The 22526-nt window shown below is 56.2% G+C and overlaps 1 protein-coding gene across 1 annotated transcript; it reads right to left on the bottom strand.

Annotated features, from left to right (window-relative positions):
• Positions 1–3890: 3890 nt before the first annotated feature.
• Positions 3891–18617, bottom strand: URM1 (ubiquitin related modifier 1). Its single transcript, XM_002915185.4, has 5 exons — positions 18496–18617; positions 14319–14389; positions 6647–6728; positions 5283–5331; positions 3891–4949 (listed from the first exon to the last, which is right to left on the bottom strand). Exons 1-5 carry the CDS (start codon positions 18528–18530, stop codon positions 4881–4883), a joined length of 306 nt encoding a protein of 101 aa, XP_002915231.1. The 5' UTR covers positions 18531–18617; the 3' UTR covers positions 3891–4880.
• Positions 18618–22526: the final 3909 nt, after the last annotated feature.

The raw sequence follows: 22526 nt of genomic DNA, 5'->3' as shown, positions 1-22526 counted from the left end.
TCCACAGGCTACCACCTCACAAGCGTTTAGTGCTAGGCACATCGAGCGTCCGTTGCGGCTACTACGATGCACGGATGGCTCATTCCCCAGAGTTGGGACCTGGTTAGCAGGGCTCTCTCTCTCTGAAACCCGGACTTCAAGCACTACTCCCCAGAAGCCAAATTGCTTTCAAACTTTTTGTAAGAAACTCCCAGAAGCGTATGTGATTCATATTTAAGTCACCGGTGGATATTAAGGGACATTCGGTGATGGGTGGTGTGTGTGTGTGTGTGTGTGTGTGTGTGTGTGTGTGTGTGTGTGTGTTGGGGGATGGCCCTGTACAAGGCTCCAGAGGCATGAAGGTTAGAAGGCTCCACTTCTGGTCTGATGAGAACAGACAAACCGATGATCACCGTCCAGTGGGTGCACGGGGTTAGGTGGCCCACAGACAGTGGGGAGAGGAGAGGATTTCAGGGCAGTGACAGGGGTCCTCTGAGGGTCTGGGGAACCCCGGGCTGGATGGAGGAGGGCAGGATGTATGGGCCACACACTCCCCGCCAGGGTGTGAGCTTCACTGGAAAAGACNCCAGATCCTTAGCGGGGGTGTGGTCTCTGGAGATGGCATCTTCAGCCTGGGGGCTGGGACTGCATGCCCTCCTCCCTTATCCTTCAGCAGAGCCTTTTAAGGGGGTGACCCTCTGACCTCCAGACTGTTCCCCCTCACCCTGTCCAGCTACAAGTCCCTAGGGCAGCAGTTTAAAGAAGGAGGGCTCCGGAGGCCTCAGGTTTAGCCGCAGATGGGAGGCCAGGGTTGGGCCTGAAAAGACTCCGGGGTCCCCTGGGCACTCCTGGGGAGCTCAGCCAAGGCCAGGGGGCCTGAGTCAGGTCCATGAGAGCGTAGCGCCGAGATGCCGGTGCCTGGCCCAGGACGAGGGAGGGGGCGCTGGGCCAAGGGTTCAGCCAAGGGAGCAGGCGGGGCCTTGGGAGTCTAGGGCGCAGGGTGGGGGTGGGAGGGCGAGGGGTCCGGCCGGTGCAGGGGAGGGGGGCGCCCCCGGGGAGGGGCACGCTATGTCTTTAAGAGCTGCCTGAACGCAGGTTGCAGCTGCCTGGCCAGCCCGAGAGACAGCGGAGATTCATTACCCGCCGACACAATGACCATTGATGGCCCCGTGGCGTTATTCAAATCCAGTACCAATTGCAGCCGAGCCCCTTTCTCCGCGCCAGGCCCGTATTGTTGGAGCGGCCCACTAAAAGCCCGCCCCGGCCCCCGAGCCGCCAGAGGCGCCTGCTCGGGTTCAGCCCTGCGCCTCGCCAGCCCGCCGGCTCCCAGCCCGGCTCCCCGGGCGCTGCAGGTGACCCGGCGGCGCATTCCAGCGCTCCCCGCCGCCCCGGCCACCGCCGCCACCGCTACCGCTACCGCCGGCGCCCCGGCCGCGACTCAGCCACAGGGAAGCCGAGAGCGCCGGAGCCGGTGCGTGCGCGGGGCTGGGCGGGGGCGGGGACCCCACGAGTACGGCAGCCCGCAACCCCGGGCTTGGAAACGCGACCCGGCCTCGGGCCCCTGCTTTCCGGATTCCCGGCGAGCCCGGGGAGCCCGGGCTGGGGGCGGGGAGAGGGGAGTTGGGGTTCCCCGGGCCTGACAGAGGAGATTCCCCGACTCAGGGCGGCGCAGAGACCCAACGCGGGCTACTCTAGGGACCCCGGGCCGCGATCGAAGGAGACACACGCCAGGGGCGATGGGGATCCCCACGCAGGGTTGGGATCCGCGTGCTTGCTCGTCCACCTTACCGCGGGATGGGCCGCGACCGCTGAGCGTCTGCGAGGTAGTCGGATGCGCAGCTCCGGAGATCTCCTGGTCCGGCGCTTTTAAGGAGCCAAGCGGAACCCCGCACGCAGGAAACCGGGGCCCCGAACTCGGGGGCTTCGCCACTGATTGTCCAAACGCAATTCTTGTACGAGTCTGCGGCCAACCGAGAATTGTGGCTGGACATCTGTGGCTGAGCTCCGGGCGCAACAGGGGCGGAAGCCGCAGGGACCGAGCTCGGCGCGGGAGAGACCCCTCGGGGAGGCGGCTGGCTGGCCCCAGCGCGAGGATCGCGGCCCCAGTCGGGCGCGCAAAGGAGGGACGCCGGTCCCTGCCACCAGCGCCGCCATCCTCATCCTCATCCTTGTCGTCGTCGTCGTCCTCCTTCTCCTCCTCCTCTGCGGGTGACCAGTCGTGGCTGGCGGGGGCCTCCAGTCGATCGCGTCGTTTTTCCCTTTTTCAAATTTCGTCCGGGAACGAAGCTGGCACGCCGTGGCGGGGCACGAATGTGGTCCGGGGAGCCCGCCCTCGGCCCTAGCCGCAGCAAGTCGGGGGCGAAAGAAGATGCCGGCGGAACGCGCTCGCTAGTTCGTTTTGAATTGGTTTTAACCTAGCCCCCACCAATACCCCCCAAACAAAAAAGCCGAAACCAACCCCTAAATCCCAAATAAACCGACCCCTCCCGCCAGCCCCTCCAGACGGACCGATGGGCTGAGCCTCCTCCAGCCGCTGCAGGAGTCAGGAGTCGGAGAAGCGTCGGGAATGATGCGCTCCAGCCGGGCAATCGCCTCGGCTTTGGAAACAACTTGGACAAACGAATCCTTTTCATTAAAGACAAATCTTCGGAGATAGTGGGGTTTACTTATTCGTTTATTTCCTCAAAAGTGGGGGTTCAGGAGTTGCGGGGGGGCAGCTGGGCGTTGCTGGGGCTGAGCCCAGGTCAACTGTTCCTGACCCCTGTCCCGCTGGGGACTGACAATGACCCAAAACGCTGCGGAGCCGGGATGGGGCCAGTTTCAGCGATGGTGCTGGCATCCCTCGTCCCGGAGAACCGGGTTTTCTCGGTGTATCCTCCTGCCCTACTCCTCAGCATTAATTGGGGTGCCCTGGCAGAAGGGATATCCCGAATCTACTCTCCCTCTTCCCAGTGCAGGCGGGAAAGGAATTCTATCGTCCAGTTTCCAGGACTTGGAATCCCAGGTGGGACAATGGGCCACTCCAGTGAGGCTGGAGGCAAGGAGGGACCTCCAGGTTACAGGAATCAGTGAGATGGTAGGGGGCCATTTCAAATCCCTTGCTCTGTTCCCTAACATGGAGACCCTGACCTCAGCATCTAGTTCGCGTTGGTCATACAGCCTTTCTAGACGGCACTTGGACCCCAACACTGGCCTTAATTTGCACTCCAGCTCCTACCCAACACTGGCCTTAATTTGCACTCCAGCTCCTACCCATAACCCCAACATGGCTGGCCCCCACCTACACATACCCAGAGGGTCTCTACCTGCAGACTGCTGGAGAGAAGCCCAGAAGCCATGGGTCGTGTGTCCTCTAGGCCTTGAGAATGATGTGCACACACGTCCCCTCACCCCCAACACTGCTGAGACAACCATCTGGCACTTTCAACTCCACAGAAGGAGAGGTGTTCCACCTTAAACTATGGACATTTAATGAAAAGCAATTCATTTTTTTGGGTGGGATGATGTTAATGCCCTAATTTTTTTGTTGTTGTTGTTGAGGTTCTCCCCCCAGCGAAGCTGCTTCTCCAGGTCATGGGAAGGGAGGTTCAGCAGTCTGACAGGCCACCCCCATTCTCGTTTCTGAGGCTGTGGGCTGTGGCTGGTGGGACAAAGCCTGGCCTTGGACAAGTAGAGAAGTGTCCTGGGACCCAGACTGGTCAGCAGGGATGGCCTCCGTCTTCTCTAGACGGGCCCTATCAGACCACTCTCTCCCAGACAGTCTGTGTAGTCTGGGTTTTAACCCCTGCCCTCTTTTTGGGTGAAGGGCAGCTCTGAAAGCCCTAGGCTGAGGGCAGAGAGGTTGGACCAGGACCACGGCTGGGGGGGATGGGGGTGCCACTGGTTTCTAAGGATGAAGCACCAGGCAAAGCTAGTAAACAACCTCGTCTTTTATTTGCCCAAGGCCAGCTGTTGCAGGCACTGAGGCCCCAAGACTTCCAGAAGGGATGGAGGGAGGAGGGGGCCTGCCTACCAGGTGCTGCCTGCCCCCATCCTGCTTCCCACAGGAGGTGGGAACAGAGATAAAGTCTACATTTGTGCCGTCACGTATCACGCCTGCTTTCAGATACTTATAAATATTCAGTTGCTGTTGAGGAGGAAACTGAGGCACTCCTACCCCCAGGCCTCTATGTGCCAGTCCAAGGTTTTCCTGCTCCTCTCTCTCTCTCTCCAGAATGAGCTGCAGGCAGCCTTTTGCTGGGGGAGGGTCTTAGGAGCCCATCTGGTGGCCTGTGGGGGGGAAGGCCAGCCAGGGTCAAGGGCTGGGGATGGGGGAGCAGGAGGAGGGGTGTGGTTGGAAGAGCAGCTGCTGGGAGGGGGAGTCAGCACTGAATAGGGGACCCCAGCTGGGGTTCCATAATGATATCAGTGGGGGACAGCCAGAGCCCTCTGCTGTCTAGATGGGGAAACTGAGGCAGAGACGTCTCCCATCTTGGAGAAGGGAGGGGCCTCCTATCAGCTATTCCGGTCCATTCATCTTCCCCGTGAAGACACTACAGCCCAGAGCTGGAGTGCCTCGTCAGTGGTCACTCGGTGTTTAGGCTGAGACACAAGGAGTGGAAGGCAGCTGGGTCACCTGGCCAGGGAGCCCCCTCCTGTTGTGAAAAAACAGAGGGGCACCCTCCCCCACCTCAGCTGCTGGGGAGGGAGGCAGGGCTGAGCCTGCCCGCCCCCACTCACGTGCCTGAGGAAGGCTCATTTTTAGCACCTGGCCTCTTTTCCCTGCCTGGAGGGAGCTCGGGGGACAGAGCAGGGAAGAAAGCAGCCAAGGGGGACAGGGAGACCTGGAAGCAGGGCCCCAGAGGATGTCTGATCGCGCTCTTCTCCCCATCCCAAGGGAGCCCAGGCACAGAGGGGGGCCCTCAGCCGCCATGCAGCGTGGATATGAAGAGGACGCTGTCCTGGTCCTGCAGCTGGTAGTCGAGCTCGCCCTGGTCCCGGGGAGAAAGGAGGAGACCATCAGGGGCTTCGCCCCAGCTGTCGGGACGGGAGGAGGGGGCCTGGTCGCTTTGGGAGAGAAGGATAAAATCTACCAGAAAAATGGGTGCCCTGCACATTAACCTGCAAATCTTCAGGAGGGAGGAGAGAGCACCACTCCCCCCTGCTACCCATTCCTTCCTCCCTGGGGTGGGAGACTTGAGTGGCCCCAGTTTGGAGGCCAAGTGGGACAGGGGACTAGCCAGCCACCCCCGCTGAGCCTGATGAGAGACCCAAGGCTGTGCTGGGGAAGCAGTGAGGGGAAGGACGTCTCCCGAGGTACTGACCAGCAGTTCCCAGTCCGCATCGTTAACCAGCACCAGAATTCCTGGCCGCCTGTGGGAAAGAGGGTGTAAGGAACAGGGAGCGAAGGGCAGGAGGCGGTCGGCAGCAGGGGGTAGAGAGGCTGAGGCCCCGGGCTGGAGGACAATGTGGTGGGAGCTTTCCCTCCCAAGATTCTGATTATAAAGCACCAGGGCAGTGAAGGGGACACTGAGTCTAAAGGAAACCAGGCCAGACAGTTGTAGCTTTTGGGATGATAGGAAAAATGGGTACAAATTCCAGCACCACCTCCCGGACCTCAGGCAACTCATCTTGTTTCTCCGAGCATCAGTTTCCTTGTTCAAAAATGGCACAAATGACGCAGCCGTCCTCCTGGTCTGTGCCAGGATGAGATGGGATGATGCGTGTCAGGCGCCTGCCTGCCTGTGTCTATCCCAGTAACCACGGGCAGCAGCTTACTTTTCCAGGGGTCTCACCTCACTTTCCTGGGCCTCCCACAGGCCCATCCTGGAGAGGCGCCTATCTTGGCTCTTCAGAACCAGGGAAGGCTGCCTGGGGCCTCAAGCACCCACACGCCCGAGAGCAGCCCTGCCTGCTGTCAGATAGGGGAGGTTGACATCTGGACAGGTACCTGCCTGGCCCCTGCTGGCAGCAGCTCAAGGAGCACTACTGTCCTTGGGAAGTGGCCTCCGTGACCACTGGACCGTGACCTGAGCCAGGGCTTGAACGGCAGCCTTAGCCCCCAGGGCTGCTGGTGACCTCTGCTTCAAGGGCATGACGACTGGGTCCCACACGTGCCTTGCCCACCTCTCTTACACATCAGGCCGCCTTCTTGTAGAAGCAGAGCGACTTCTTGGCACATGGAGCGTGGCTCTTTTCCCAGGAGGCCGGGCTAGGTCTGGGACAGGTCCAGAAGCTCTGGGCTAGGGGCAGGGGTGTGCTCACCCTCATGAGCACGCACGTGCACGTGTGTGTGTGTGTGCGCGTGCGCACCTGCGTGTGTACACAGGGGCACGGTGACTCCCTGGAGTTCTAGACCTGTGCCCACCAGCACGGTATCGATGAGGCACTGACGACACTTCTAGGGCTCAACAGACTCGTGTGCTTAGGAGCTACGACACTGGACAGCACAGAATACCCAACGCTTCCATCACCACAGAAAGTTCTATGGGACAACCACAGTCCCAGATTGTCCAGGGATGAAAGGGTGCTTCCTGTATGGAGAGAGTAGCTGAGGCCCAGAGACGGAGGGAGGATAAAGGGGAGAACAGGACCCCGAGAAGGCTGCAGGTGAACCCAAGGACAGGGGCTCAAAGCTCCTTCCCCCGCCCCCGCCTGCCCTCCTCAGGGAGGGAAGAAAGGGACTTACACGCTGTCTCCCTGGATGAACAACTCTGGCCGCTCTTTCAGCAAATTCTTCTTGATCCAGACAAGGAGGTTCCGGATGTCCCCTAGAGAGGAAGGCACAGAACAAGTTCTTGTCAAACCCCCACGATTTCCGGCCCCCAGAGCCTTGCCTGGATCAGAAGGAAGTGAACATGGGGCTTAGGGGGCCTCTTTAGACCAGGCTCTTGTGGCCCCTGGACTTAGAGATTCCTAAGGTGAGGAAGGGGGTTAGGGGGCCGGCGCCCTGCCAGAGAGGCCTTCGGAGCAAGGGGTGCCGCTCAAGGCTTAAAGAGGCGAGGGGGCCTCAAGACAGACAGGCTTCTGAAGGGCCCTGAAGGACCCCCTCCACCCTTCTCTGTCCAGCCAGTCCCAGATGGGGAGGACTCAGCTTTGCTCTCAGAGGGGTCTGCATATATTTCCCTTTGTGAGGGAAGAAAAACAATTGCTGAGCCGATAACATCAGTTAATTTCCTCTGGCAGACGGAGAGAAGGATCCTTCACCAGCCAGAGCCGCTGACACATCAATGCCCCGCTACCCCCACCTTCACAGAGCCCCCCAGGGCTGGGGACAGCCACCCTGAAGAGGCAAGAGCTTCAGGATCGAAAGGGCCTCTCCTGCTCAGCTTGGACACTGAGATCTGCCACTCTGGGGTCCTGGGACAGCCACTGAGCTCTGTGCACACCATGTGGAGGCTGAGAGCCACCTGGCCCCTGGATCACCTCTCCTTTCCTAGGAACAGGGTCCCAGGCCACAGCACACTGAAATCTGGCTCCATAAACTCCTCAAAGCCTATGGCTTTCACCTGTCCATTCCCCCAACAGACGGTGTCCTGAGGCTGCGGGAGTCCCTTCTCTCCCCAAGACCATTTGAGGACTGAAGGCCCTGGGGAGACAGCTAGTCTCCGGGAAGTTGGTAGGGCTTGGGGCTAGCCAACTCCATCCTGACTTAGTCTCCGAGGGGTCCGCCGTCCTGGACCCACGCCTGAGCAGAGCTCAGGGGCGAAGCTGGAGAAGGGTCCAGGCAGCGCCTTGGTTTCTCTGCACAAAGTGACAGCCCTGACCTGCAGATGAGGGAAAGGCTGCTTGGACAAGAAGCCCCGCTCTGCCCCAGTCTCGGCCCAGCAGCGTGTCCATCACAGAACCAGCCTTGGGCAGGGTTTTCAGGCATTCTCCCTGACCTGCATGCCACGCTCCTGAAGGGCAGGCAGGCTACACCCGGGATGGACCCGTTCCCTCTGCTCCGAGCCAACTTCCCTGGATCGTCCGCCAGCAGAGCACGGGGCCATGGGCAAAGTGTCCAAGACCTGAGGCTGCTGCCTTTCAGTTGTAATTCTTGCTTTTAAACAAAGCAGACTGGCATCTGCACGGTCCCTGGAGCAGGCAGGGGATGCGGAGTGTAGCCTCCGACTAGCTGCAGTCCATTTGGACTCCCGGCTGGGCTCACCCCCCCTCGGCCTGGCTCCCGAGGTTCCCCCTCAGCCTCCATCTTGGCCCTGTCTGGTGGGCCGCCAGCCCATATATCTTGCGGCCGCTCGATACAGCCGTTGGGGTCTGACACATCCATCAGCCAGTGTGGCAGGCGGGGCTGTGCCTGTGTGTGGAGGAGCTGAGAGGCACTGGGCAGTGCCTGGCCCAAGGGCCACCGGCTGCACCTCCACAGTCCTGGTGGCCTGTACAGAACCAGGACCCAGTCGGGTCAAGGGCCCAGACTCCCCCCCAAGAGGAGGGGGCTTCTGCTCCACTTGGGATAGGCTGGGGGGAGGGGGGAGGGCTAGTGTCATGTCAGGGTCATCCAAGTGATGGCACCATCATGGAGTCCCAGAGGGGTGGACGGGGGTGAGTCTGCTGTCGGTTCGGGCTCATTTATCATGATGCTCCTCTTAGTGGAGGTCACTCCCTCCCTCCTCTGCGCCCCCCAGGCCTGCCCACATTCTTGATAGCCTGTTTCCATGGTGAGGTCGCCGTATTGTTCCCCCATGCCTGGATTTGGGGGTGGGGAGAGGTGGGACTCACTGCTCCCTTTGCGGGGAGGCCTTGCAAGGGCCACTCGGCCTGGCCTGCAACACACCCCCAGGGACATCTTGCTAGGCTTGCTGAGGCCCAGACAATATGCAAATAGCTCCAAGCCAGATGGTCGGCTTCCAAAGGCGCCCAGGGGAGGAGGACGGGTTAAGCAGAGTCAGGGACTGGTGTCTCTAGGGAATCTCCCGCTCACCTTCCCCTCCAGGTCCTCCTGCCTTCCCACTTCCATGGAGGGTGGTTTCTTTCCTGGGATCCCATGCAGTCATTCACAAGACAAATATTTATTGAGCAACTACTATGTGCCAGGTGCTAGGAAGACGGTGGACACAGAGCGCACCCTCAGGGAGTTAACAAGCCAGCAGGGGAGACGGGCACACTGACGGAATTAGTTGCAATAAATGCTATCTCCTTAGTGCGGGGGCAGGAAACCTTTTCTGAGATGTTCCCGTTGATGCTGAGGCCTGAAGGATGAGTAGGGCAGGATGGGGAAGCGCCCCAGGCAGAAGAAGGAACATATACGAAGACCTGAGGCAAGATGGAATTGGCAGGTTCAAGATGACAGAACAGAGAAGACATGATCAGCAGGAGAGGAGGCCAGACCATGCAGGGGCCTTGAGACGGGTCTGCTCTGGAAGAGGCCTCTTCCTCCTCGTGAACCCCAGGTGTGCTCCGTGGGTACAGAACCCACGCTGTCAGGGCCTGTGCTCCATGTTTCTCTGGTGATGCGCAGTATCAAGAGCAGCTCAAATGCACGGCACGACTGTTATGAACCTCAGTGTGTCCTGAGGACCCGGCGGTGGCCCAGACCACACAGCAGAGTGCTGCACACAGAACCTGCCTGAGATGTTTGCGGACATGTGGACAGCTGCAGAGTGGGGAGGAGAGGCTGAGAACGGAGATAGTCCTGGTTCTGAGTTTGAGCCATTACGTCCTGGTCCTATGACCTTGGCTGTGGGGTTCTCCGAGCCTCGGCTTCCTTCCTTGGGAAGTGGGAATGGTAAGAACGCCCCATAGGGCTGTTGTGAGGACCGAATGAGACGATCCATGTAAAGCTTCTGGCACATCTGTGCCATGATCATGCTGTGATCCAGAGGGAAAACCGGTACCCTCTGCCTTCTCCCAGCATCCTGAGCTTCTGCCTGCTCTGCTCAGGCCCCGGCCCCCTGGGGATGAGCTTGGACAGCCTGGCGGGTAGAGTACAATCCAGCACTCATGGGGTAGCACGCTGGGACTGGCTGGGGCTTTCCGGGGGGACCTATGACCTTGCCATCAGAAGCGTGAGAGGCAATGAGGGGATGGGGGGGACTGGGAAGGGTGAGCGGGCCCCAGACACTGGCCTTCCTCCATTTTATTTTATTATTTGTAAAAATCGTTTTGTTTCTTTTTTAAGTAACCTCTATACCCAACGTGAGCTTGAACTCACGACCACAAGATCAAGAGTTCGATGCTCTGCTGACTGAGCCAGCCAGGTGCCCTCTTCCCTCCACGTCAGATGTTCAGACCCCTTGCGTGCTTCCAAGACAACCCAGGTGGAAGGACTCACGTTCTGAGGCTGTGGGGGCCAGAATGCCGGCGCTGGGTGAGCACCTGATACCAGGTCTCCAGTGATGAAGCCTGGCCCGCACATTTGGGGAAGAGCAGGAGTGGGAGCTGCTGCTCTGGGGCAGGGTGGTTCAGTTGGGGTATGGAGCCGGGAGACCCTGGGCTGCTGCTAGATGCCCTGGGCAAGAAGTCACCTCGCCTCTTAGTCTCAGTGTCAGCCTCTGACAAAGGGGGACAGCAATCCAAACCCCAAAGCACTGCTGTGAGCATTCAGGCATAAGGTAGCAGCAGGCCCTGGGGAGTGTCCAACACCCAGGACAACGTCCATTTGCCCACAGCGACTCAGGGCTCCTTCTCCTCTTGGCTGCCAGAGCCCGTTCCTGCAGGCTGCTGGCAAAGGGGCACCACGCACACGAATCTTAGCGCCTACAAAAGCTTGCCCCAGTGCACTGTCCTTGTCTGGGGACACGGACCATCCACTGTGGCAGGGTCCCTCCACTGGTGTCCACCCTAGCTTCTTGGGCTGAAAGAGAACAATCCCAAGGTCTTATCTGATAATGAACCCCAACTCCAACAGACCCACATCCAGCCTCTCTTTGATCACCTCCAGGAAGAACTTTTCTCCTAACCAGAAATCTGTCTTCCTGACACTCCCCTCAAGAAGCCTGGTTGGTCCATGGGGCCCACACCAACAAAAGCAGCCTCTCTTCCCCACGCCACTGAGATCTGGGAGAGCTGGATCCCCTAAGTCTTCTCCTCCATAAGGTTAAACCGCTCCAGTTCCCACCAAGTCCACCAGGCTCTTCTGGGAGCCCACCCCAGGCCTTAGTTGAAAAGGGAGAAGAAAGAGCAGGGATGGGGGGAGTAAAGGAGAAGAGAGGGTAGAGGGAACATCAGAGGGTCCATTTACAAGTGAATGGGGGTAAGAATGGAGCAGTTTGTGGGCTAAACTGGCCTCAGAAGGAGGTTTACAGATGTGCAGGGGACGCTCCTCATTGTTTAATTAAGCAGAAAGTGGATCTTTTCAAAAGCAATTTTGCACAGGGACTGGGAGGGGTTGGGGGAGAGGAGGGCGTTGGGAGGGGATCAGCAAACAGGCCCCAGAGCAGAGAAAGGAACAGCTGGCCCCAGAGAGGCTGTGAAATGCATGCTAAGCAGTTTAAAGCGCCGGGAGCTCCCCTCCAGCTCCCTGGCCGGCCACCCTGTAATACAAAGGCAGGGCAGAGGCAGAGGGGCAGGGAAAGGTGAGGCCTAGTGTCTCCTCCTGGGGACCAGGGCAGGTAAGGCCCACATGGGGACAGTCTGTCTCCCCTGACATTTTGGGTTTGCTCCAGGCCACTGACCAACCACGGGCTGGGGGCCCTGCACTGAAGAGACCCTTGATGCATAAAAGCCAGCCCCCAGTGGCCACAGTGTCCCAAACCGATGGTGCCCATCCACCCCTGCCAATCAAGGAGATGGCCTGTTCCACAGAGATGGCTGTTAGGGCGGCCCCCTCGATAAGCATACTTCTCACCAACCACACATCCTGATGCCCAGAACTGTGTGTTCAGATCTGGAAGCAACTTTGCCAAACTGTGGATGTCCAGTGGGTAACCAGCTCAATAAAGACTAAATCTAGCCCAACCTCCCACTTCACAGATGGGAAAAAAGAGGCCCACGGAAGTAAATGATCTGCAAATGCATACTGCCAGGACTCCTCTTGCAGGCTCACCCCCTTTGGCCTTGCCCATTCTCTTTTCCCAAGTTGGCTGGGTTGGAAGCTCTCCCCTGGCCCGGGACCCAGGGCCCTGGAGTCCCCTTGTTTGTGAGACTTGTCACAATCCATAATCTTATGGTTGCTATTTTCTCTGCTGGAGTCTCCAAGACCTGCTTGGCCAAGTGGCAGCCCCTGGGCTGGGAAGGCTGCCAATCGACAGAGCTGGGCACGGGCTGGGGGGAAGAGTGAGACTCTGCCGGCGGCACCCGCTGGGCTCCTGTGTGCCAGGGTAATGCCTGGCAGCTGCCAGCAGGCTCTGTGGCTGCGGTGTGACCTACGCCTCTGGGCGCAGCAGGGCAAAAATGGGAACCAGGGGTGGAGATCCATAGCCAAAGGTCCAAAGACTGAGTCAAGGGGCCATTTCAGCTTCTCTTCCCTGCTTGCTTTTCTGCCATCCCAGAGAGGGGAGGGTAGGCCCCATCTACCTGCTAAGCAGTGGACGGAGGATGAGAGATCAAATACCCGGGTCTTAGCCCAGCCCCCCTACTTAGACAACTCTGGACAGGTCACTGTCTTTCTCTCTCTGAGGTTTGGTTTCCTTGATCATATATAATATCTACTGGGGTCCTTACAAAAATCAAAGTAAGTAGCTGAGGAAGGAAGGGAGGGAGGGAGGGAGGGAGGGAGAGAGGGAGGAAGGAAGGAAGGAAGGAATGAAAGTGTAGAAACCAGAACATACACTGCAGGTGTGAGATGGCATGTGACTCAGGGAGTTTGTGGCACCATGCAAGGACTTTGGAGACCCTGAAGTCTGGTTCTAAATCCCAGCTCTGCCATTTAAATAATCATATGGTATGGACGAAGACCCTTGACATCTCTGAGTTGGGGTTTCCAGTTTTTAAAATCGGAATAATAATGGCAGCTACCACCTAAGAATTTGTGACAATTATTTGCACAACCAACGGGGGTTGTGCCTACCACACCAAACTCAGCCTGTGGTCCTCATCACACTGGCCTTTCTTCAGTACCTGGACCACCCTGAGGCATGTGACCAAGAGGCTCTCACAAGAGCTACCCCCTCCGCCTGGAATGGGCCCCCCGCACCTCTCTGCTCTCCCTCCCAACTTACCAGGCTGGCTGCTTTTTACCTTTGAGGCCTTCACCTCAAAGTCACTCCTTAGAGGCCCTCCCGTCCCACACGCTCTCCTTCAGAGCACCCGTTTGCTCTCCTCATGCCAATACCCACCACTGTCCAGTTTATATTAGGTGTTTCCTGGTTTGCTGCCTGCTTCCACCTCCGCTACACTCCATGTAGGGCAAGAACCGCATCTGTACTGCTCACCACCAAACACCCAGCAACTAGTCCAGTGCCTGATACAAAGGAGGCATGAGAACAAGACGAGCCAACCACAACCACAGAGTGAGTACTTCCAGCTCCGGCACATGGTAACCATTTGGCCAACGGACGAATAAGGGGGACTGGAATCACTAACCCTGTGGACGTCCGTGCCATGCCGATGCAGGGCAAATGAATCACAACTCATGAGACTTTACTAACTTCCCAGCCAGGTCTTTAAGGCTGAATCTCTGAGAGGCTTCTTCTGAGAGCCCCTTGTTCCCTCCCGAGGCTGTGTGGCCATCTGTCAAACTAAGAAACAGTCACCTTTATCTTCCTGGGTCTTCCCCCCACTGGGGCCTCACACTGTCCCCCAGTCCTGACATTTCACCCCAGCTTCACAGCCACTTCCAGTTTCAGGATGGCAGCATCCTGTGCTTTGGTGAATGTCCCCTGCCTTGGAATGCGGCACACAGACCTAACCTATGCCATTGCTCTCCAACCTAAGGGAGGGTCACAGCCAGCCTTGGAAGCCAGTGAATTTGGGCAATTGATTCCCAACAGATGTGTCCAGTTCCAGAAGAACCCTGTCAGACTTCACGACCATTTCTCAACTGAGCATTTCCATGAACCCCAGTCCCCTGTCTCCTCCTAGGATTAATTCCACCACCACCCCGCGCCCCCGCCGACCCGAAATAGATAGGCTCCCACTCCTGAGCGTTCTGCTCCTGTGAGGACCCACTGCTAGGGCGGCAGAGCACCTCTGGGGTTGTGATACCCAGGCCCCTGCCTCAAGGCTATACTGGTATTTGCGCAGCTGGATTCCCGCAAGTTACCTCTTCTCGAAGCCAGCTACCTCCCTCCTGCCCCTCCTGCAGAGCTGGCTCATCCTGGAGAGCATGGGGGGGAAGGGCACTCTGGTGATGTCTCTTCCTTACTCTCCTCCCTCCCACTGGCCAGGGAAATCCTCCCCGGGCCCTCTTGAACAGGGCTGAGTGACCCCTTAGACTCCTGCTCCGCGGCCCCCGGAGAGGGGCTCGGAAAGCGCATACTCACAGGGCTCCTCCTGTCCAGGTAAGGTGACCTGATGCTTCTTTATGCCGTCGAAAAGGAGCTCCGCACCGCCTCTGCAAAGGAAAGCCAGAGAAAGAGCCAGGTGAGCTCCTGCGGAAACCTAGCCAAGACTGAAAACTGAGGAGGGGGCTGACACTAGAAGCCCAAGAGACGCAGAGACCGAGGCTCAGGGGCAGCTCGAGTACCACCAGTATGTGACTGACTCTCCAACGTGACTCCCTGATGTGGTCAAGTAGGATGTCAATAATTTCTACCGTGACCATGCACCCACGTTGGCAGACTCATTTTTACTCCTCTGCTTTCTCAAGCACGTGGGTGCAGAGCACAAGCCTGGGAGCCCACACTCCCCCTCTGCCTGATGCCCAGACCTTGGGCACATGACTTTAAGCCTCAATCTCTTTCCATCTACACAAGTGGTGCGAAGCCACCATCGGACACGATGGAGACCCTGTGTGTTGAGGGGTTTCCTCTGGCCAGGGGAGGGTCTGAAATGCCCCTGCTTGTGCCACTCCCTGCTGGCCTAGTGGGCACACCGCTGTGCTGGAGGCTGAGACGCCACTGGGCTTAGCAATAACTTTGCCATTTACAAGAACACTCTTCATCTCATTTCATCCACAGGGCATCCCAGGTAAGGAGGAAGGGAGGCAAACATTATTAGTTCCATCTGATGGAGAAAACTGAGGCCTGGAGCGGTTAAGTGACTTGTCCAAAGTCACACAGGCAGCGGCTGAAGCAGGATCTAAATTTCAGCTGGTTTCTGCTCAGCCCCGGCAACCTTGGCAGAAAGAAAACAAGACTGCCCAAAGGCCAGAAAGCCCCTTGAAGGCAGATCTTGGTTCAATTCTGTGCGCCAGCACCTGGCCAAGGGGAAGCTGGGACAGCAGAGTTGCATAGAGCCAAGTCCAGAAGCTGGGGCTTATGATGCGGACACCAGAGCTCTTTCAATGCCCCATAGTGCTTCTTCTTCTGGGTCTCCTGATTCCCATCTCAGGCTTCACGTGGATCTTAACTGAGAAGGCCTTAACAGACTTTTGATGGATGTGACACTTCCCACCCCACCACCCTTTCTCAATTTCAGAGAACAGAGATGTCCTGAGACAGTCCACTGGGAGGCAAAGGCAAGGCAAGCATTGTCATGGGGGAAACATGGGGCGACTGTCATCCAAACAAGGTCACGCTTTGTTGATGCAGAAATGTGGAGGGGGAGAGGAGGCCCATCTGTGGCCGTGCGCAGGGCCATTTCAGCTGCAAGCCTGCACAGAGCTTCCATTTATCCCCTTCCAAGAGCCTCGTTCTCTCCTAGGTGGGGGCTGGCACATGCAGCAGCTGGGGTGGGGGAGGGTGACAGGCAAGAGGCTCAGGAGTTGGGGGTCAGAGAAGAGGGGTGGGAACTGGAGGCACTGGGACCCAGGCAAACAACCAAGAGTGGCCAAACCTGGTGGTGCCAGGCTCAGAGGCCAAGGCTGTTTTTCCCCTCGCAAGCGGAGAAAGGGAGAAGCAGCCTCGCTCAGAGTGATCTGTCACCACTGGGTTCACTGGCCCCCCAAGGGAGGGGTTGGCATTTCTACTGCCAGCACATCTGGAGGGGAGGAAGGTGAATGCCCAGCCTCTGGAGAGATTCAGGGAGGCGGGCAAGGGGCCTGTTTTGGTCCCAGCAGAGAGAGAACCAAAGACAGACATTCTTATGTCCTACAGAGTCTGATGTTCAAACTCAGTTAAGGAGTTCCATCTGAAGATACTTCATCTTCCCTTCACCCCCTAATTCCTGATGGGAGTGTTTGTTGGTACCAGTAGCAAGTACAGACGATCCCCAAACTGCCCTCACTGTTTCTAACTTATCTCCATCAGCTCATCTCATGTATTTTTTGTTTTGTGTATTTATTTCCCTTCTACTGCTAGAGTACAAGCTCTGCCTACAACAGGGTCTGACACACAGTAGGTCCTCAAGAAATATTTGCCAAATGAATGAAAATGCCCATTTCTCCTTCTCTGACCTCAATGGCACTACCTCCCCCCTTTGCCAATACCTACCAATCTCAGGAAGAAGGGAAGGGGTGAGGGAGAGGGAGTCTCACATCTGGGCCCCAGGGACGCACAACACATCTCTACCGCATACTTGAATCTGGTGTGACCTGAGAAAATGCGCTGCTAAGGACAGTTCAGGGGGCAAGACGAAGGAGGCAGAACTGGTTCCTGACAAGAGAGTGAAAGGTATGAGGGGTCTTCTAGAGAGTCTATCAAAGCTGGTGGGGCTGACAGGACCACATCCGCTCAGGGGAAAGAGCCAAAACTCTAACTGGACCCTTCAAGGGCCAGAGTGTCACTCAAGGGACAAAAGGGAGAGAATGATGGGCAAGGTGGTTTCTTTGCAAATCGGCTCAGATTCACAGTGAGGGGTGAAGGAAGTCCACTAAGAAATGTAGATAAAGAAAGAGAAGCCAGGGACGAAAACACACGCACTAAGACAAAGAGAGAAGGAATCTGGGTTTGGCATACATCTTAGACATTCTTGCTTCCTGAGAAACTGCCATTCTCATGGGACACTGTGGTGGTGAGAGGAGGTGTCAGGAGATGGGGAGACAGGGGAGGAATATTGTGGGGCTCATTCTTGCTCTTGAGGGGACGAAGGCTGAACCTAGAGATGTTTCGACTAGAAAAGGGGTAATTAAGCTAGTCCGTCAGCTCAGGAAGTCAGGGACCATATCTTCCTCATAGTAGGACTCCCCACTGGAGCCAGCACGGTACCCGGCAGACAGACATTCCTGATGAACAAATATCATGTCTGACTCAGTAAGAGTGAAAGGTAGCTGACTGCAGAGAAACCTGAACACTGGCAGTCTGCAGCTTTTCCCTTTTCAGCTCTGCTGAAGCCTGTCAATACAGCAGGGATCCTCCTAGAGCCTCCAAGCTATGGGGGGTGGGGCGGGGTGGGGTAGGGTGGGTATATAGTTGAGCCAAGGGTCAGTGAAGCAAAAGTCAGGAGGCCAGACCAGTATCGTTCTAATTGGACCCATGGGGCCAGACAATATTGTCAATTAAAGCGCAGTTAACATTCATGAGACTACCCCCTTATTCTAACGGACAGAAACACTGAACACTGGAGGACACGGACAGAGTTCTATTTATCTTTGTATCCTCAGTGCCTGGCTCACTGCCTGGCACATGATAGGCACTCAATAAATGGCTACTGAATGGACTATCCAATGAAGGGAAAACATGAAAGAAACTGGGGGCATCCAATGGAAGGAAAGGCATTTATGGGTAGAGGTTTTAGATCACCGTTTCAGACTTTCCCTTTCATATAAGCCTTGGCTTGTTTATCTTCACACACCCGCACACACACATCTAGTCCCGGCTTTTCCCATGTGACTCCAAATTATTCCACCCATCCCCTGGGTCTGTTTCTTTACCTTTTCTCCAGCTCTGAAATCACATGACAAACCTGTTTGTAGGGGGCAGAAGATAGTGGCTTGAGGAGACTTCCTCCCTGATCTGGGTTTCCTCAGCTATTGGTGTGTGTGCCCCAACCCTGCTCCTCTCGTCCTGTACATGCTGTCCTGTCAACTTAGTCTCCTCCACTGTGCTATTTATTTATCTCCGTATCTCCACCTGACTCAAGATCTGCAGAAAGCAATCAGCAAGTTTACTGAAGGTCCTGCAAGGGCTTCAGGTCTGTTTAACACTCCCAAATCTTGGGAAAGAGACGGAGTCCCGTCTTGGCTACACATTCCATGAGAAACAAGGCTCCAGGAACCGTGTAAGCGGAAACTGCTACCCGAAGGAAGAAATTTGGAGGTGAAGGGTGGTCCTTGTCGGTTCTAGGAGCTCAGGTGCCAGACGCACGGGCCTGGTCGAAAACGGGATTAGCAAGGAGGCCGCCAGCTAACCGTCACGTCTTTTGGGTCCGGCGGGGCACAGGGCACTGAGGACTGCCCAGAGGGCACCTCCACGCCTGGGCTTGCGCCTCTATTCCCGGACATACGGCCTCGTCGCCAAGGGAGACCGAGCCTCTCAGACTCTCCAAGGCGGGTGGCGTAGCTCTGGGAAGGCGCCAGGAGCCTCGGCGATTCGGTCGTGATGGGGCCCAAAGCAGAGGGAGGGGAGTTCCGGGCCCGACGACTTCAATCTATCCCCACGGCGCCCCAGCTCTGTGACTCACCCGAACTCCACCTCCACTGACAAGGGCGCTGCCATGTTGAGGAAGCCGAGCTCACAGGAAATTCCCTTCAGCTTCCGGCGTTACCGCCCCACTTCCGGTCGCCGCGGACGGAAGAGGCGGAACCCAGGGAGCCATCCTCCGCAGCTATTGGAGGAAGGCGGGAGCGAGGATCTGAGGAGAGGAGGTCACAGCGCAGTTGGAGACTCTCGGCTTGCTCTCCCTCTGCCTTTTAGGGACCGGGCTCAGAGGGCAGGGTGGGCAGCGGCTTGAGCGAGCCACAGCGAGGCGGGAGCCCGGGCATCTTTGCGCTGTATCTGTGAGCCACGTTACTGTCTATCTTGTAAAAGTTACAAATCTCTCTTAAGTCAGCACACCGCTTGGGTGAGCCCGTCCATTCGCCTTGACTTGACTTGAATTGTAAGTGACTGCGAATCTTTATTTCCAGCCCAGCAATCGCTCCTGAACTATAGAGTCGCTATCCATCCGCCCCTTTGGTTATTGACTTGGGTTTTACTCAACAGGTATTTATTGCACGTCCTCGGAGTGCCAGGCATCTTGGTGAGTGCTATAGGTGCAGTGGTGAACCAGATGGGCAAGGTTCCTGCCTTTAGGGCACTCACAGGCTAGTGGGCGAAGCTGGCTGTAATCAAATAAACGAACCGGTCATACTAATAAATATAAAATCTCAAACCGAAAATGATCTGAAGTTACAGGAACTCCAAAAGGAAAACAGACTGGGCTGGACCTGAACTGAGCTCTAAAGCCTGAGTTAAGTAGGTGGATATGACTGGGAGAGAAACCTCTGGAAGCATTCCAGTGAGGAGAACAGAAGATGCAAAGGCTCTGGGTGGGAGACTATGCCGGAGCACCCCAAGAGAGGAAGGTGGAAGTTGGGGAGCAGAGGGCCTAGTAAGAGATGAGACTAGGAAGGGGCCAGGGGCCAAATCATACTTTGGGAGCCAGGTAAGAATTTCAGTCTCTTTTCTAAGAGCAGTGGGAGGCCTTTGAAAGGTTTGGGGAGGGAGTGACATTTGAACTGTGGTTTAAAATATCCTTACCTGGGGCGCCTGGGTGGCTCAGTCACTTGAGCCTGCGACTTGATTTTGGCTCAAGTTATGATCTCAGGGTCCTGAGGGCTCCGAGCTCAGTAGGTGTCTGCTTGAGAGTCTCTCTTTCCCTATCCCTCTGCCCTTCCCCCACTCGTGCTTGGTGTGTCTCTCTCAAATAAATAAATACATCTTTAAAAAACTAAGTTAAAAAAGTAAAAATATCCCTACTTGCTGCAGTGTGAATAGTTTGAAGGGGAACAAGGAAGAAGATAGATCACGGAGCCTGTAACAAAAGCCCAGGGGAGATGGGGTGCCTGAGTGGCTCAGTTGGTTGAGTCTGCCTTCAGCTCGGGTCAGGGTCTCAGGGTCCTGGGATCAAGCCCCACACTGGTGGGCTCTCTGCTCGGCAGAGAGTCTGCTTCTCCCTCTTCCTCTGCCTGCTGCTCCCCCTGCTCATGAGTTCTCTCTCTCTGTCAAGTAAATAAATAAAAGCTTAAAAAAATGTATTAAAAAAAAAAGCCCAGGGGAGAAAGTAGATGTCCCAGGGTGTCTAAACCACACTTCCGAATTGAACTCAGCATTGGTAGCGTACGGTGGGGTAGCGTGATGGTCAGTGATGGAATGATACAATGGTTAAGAGCTAGGTGTTCAGGGCGACTGCATGGTGCAGTTGGTTAGGCTCTTGATTCTTTGGCTTGGGCCGTGATCTCAGGGTTGTGAGATTGAACTCAGGGTCGGCTCTGTGCTCAGCAAGGAGTCTGCTTGAAACTCTCTCCTCCTCCCTCTGCCCCTCCCCCTGCTCATTCTCTCTCTCTCTAAAATAAATAAGTAAAATCTTGATTAAAAAAAGAGCTAGTTCAACTGCCAGCTTTATATCCAGGTCCCACCACTTCTAGCTGTTTTCTTTAAGTTAGTCCCTTAACTTACATGTTTCTGCCTCATTTGCCTCATCTGTAAAATAGGGATAACAACAACCCCTAACTCACAGGGTTGTAGCGAGGACTAAATGAGTTCTTGGCACAGTGCCTCCTTCCCTAAAATAGGCCCTCCTCTGTGTTCCCCATTTCAAGAATACCACTGCCACCCACTAAAACATTCAAGCAAGAAACTTTGGACATTGTTCTTAATTCTCTCCCATATTCAAATAGTCACCGATTTGGATTCATCTCCCATCTAAGCTGATTTTGCAACGCCCCAAATCTTCCACTACCACCACCATCACCTGGCACTTGTACCTGCTTCTTCTGTGCCTGCCTGCCTCCCACATCCCTCACTCTGGCTTTGGCTTCATTGTACAGTTTGACTTCATGGAGAGCCCTGAGCGATTTCAATGTATTAGGCACTGTTCTAGGGCACTGACAAAGTGAAGACAAATGAGACACAGCCCTGGTCCAAAGGGCACAAAGGAATCCTGCAGCAAATGAAAAGGCCCCACATGTACCATGCTATGCGGGTTGGTCACTTTCCCTCTCTGGAACTGTTTCCCCAATCTGTAAAGAAGGTTGGGAACCAAATGATCTAAGGTCCTTTCAGCAAAAATATTTTAAGATTCTTTGACTAGACCCAGCTCCTACAGGGCAGAAATCTTGGCTGATTCATCTTTCATCCTTGGCTTGTGGTTAAGGAGCTTCGTAATTGTAGGGGTTTGGTAAGTGCTTGCTGAATGATTGAGTGAGTGAGTGAGTGAGTGAATGCACGTATCACTCCCTACTCAGTCATTCACTGGCTTCTCTTTGCCAGCAGGATAAGGGCCTTCCTAGAAGGTGTTCAGAGCCCTTGAGCCTCTGATCTTAGCTCAGGTCTTTGAATTGAATATCCTTTCACCCTGGTAACTGCCCTCTCCTGGGGCTGGAACACAAGAGCTAGGGAGCATTTGAAGGGCTTCACCCATCGGACAAACATTCACTGAGCACCTATTAAGCACCAGGCCCAGCGCTGGTGCTGGGAACACAACAGTGAACAAGACCAACAGGTCCCTGCCCTTCTGGGGCTGTTCTAGGAGAAGACACAGATGTAAAAATGGACCACGTAGTGTGATCAGTGTTACAAAGGGGGAACATGGGGCCTATGGGAGCTGGAGGAGCCCCCTAACCCAACCCTGGGATCAGGGAAGGCTTCCCGGAAGTCACACCTAAGCCCAAATCCAAAGACAGGGAGAGGGCTCCTAGGAAGGAGGCATCTTCCCACATCTCAACAGACATGGGTTCCTTTATCTTCTTGCATAGTCCCTTCTGGGTAAATCAGCCCATTCTGGGGGTGCCTTGGTGGCTCGGTTGAGTGTCTGCCTTCTGCTCAGGTGATCCTGAAGTCCCAGTATCAAGCCCCGTGGTCAGTGGGGAGTCTGCTTCTCCCTCTGCCCCCTGCCCCCCACTCGTGCTCTCTCTCTGGTAAAAGGTAAAATAAAATAAAAAATCAGCCCATTCTGTGGATGCTTGGGTCTCAGAAAGTCCTTCCCTCTCCTGACCCCAAGCCTACCCCACTCAATCTCTTATTAGTAACAATATTAGTTTAACATATTCATTCAAAGAGTGTTTATTGAATGCCCACCTTACACCTGCCAGGTGCTAAACATGCACCGTCTGATTGACTGCTCACAGGGACTACTCTTACCCCACCTGCCAAATGAGAAAATTGAGGCTCAGAACCAGTGGTTTGCCCATGACCCTTAAGTGTCAGGCCTCAACCCCAGGTTGTCGTGCCTTCAGCATCACTGACCCTGACGGCCTCCTGTTGGGTCTGGCTCACCCAAATGCCTTCCCCTGGGATCTACGCAGAAGAGGGGCTCGGGCCCCATCCCTAGTCTCCTCCAGCAGGCTGGCCAACCCGGGCGTCGGGCTCCAGCCCCTCAGAATCAACTTGGGAGACAATGGCAGGATCTGCGGGGGGAGGCGAGGGCGCGGGTGCCCCCCTGCCTGCTGCCCTTTGTCTTCCCGCCTGCTCCCCTCGTGCGCCCCGGGAGGCTGGGAGGCGCCTCTCGCAGGC

This window comes from Ailuropoda melanoleuca, chromosome 7, assembly GCF_002007445.2.
Source record: "Ailuropoda melanoleuca isolate Jingjing chromosome 7, ASM200744v2, whole genome shotgun sequence".
NCBI classification, from domain to species: Eukaryota; Metazoa; Chordata; class Mammalia; order Carnivora; family Ursidae; genus Ailuropoda; species Ailuropoda melanoleuca.
The sequence above is the reverse complement of the archived record's forward strand: the minus strand, read 5'-3'. Positions and strand labels throughout refer to the sequence as shown.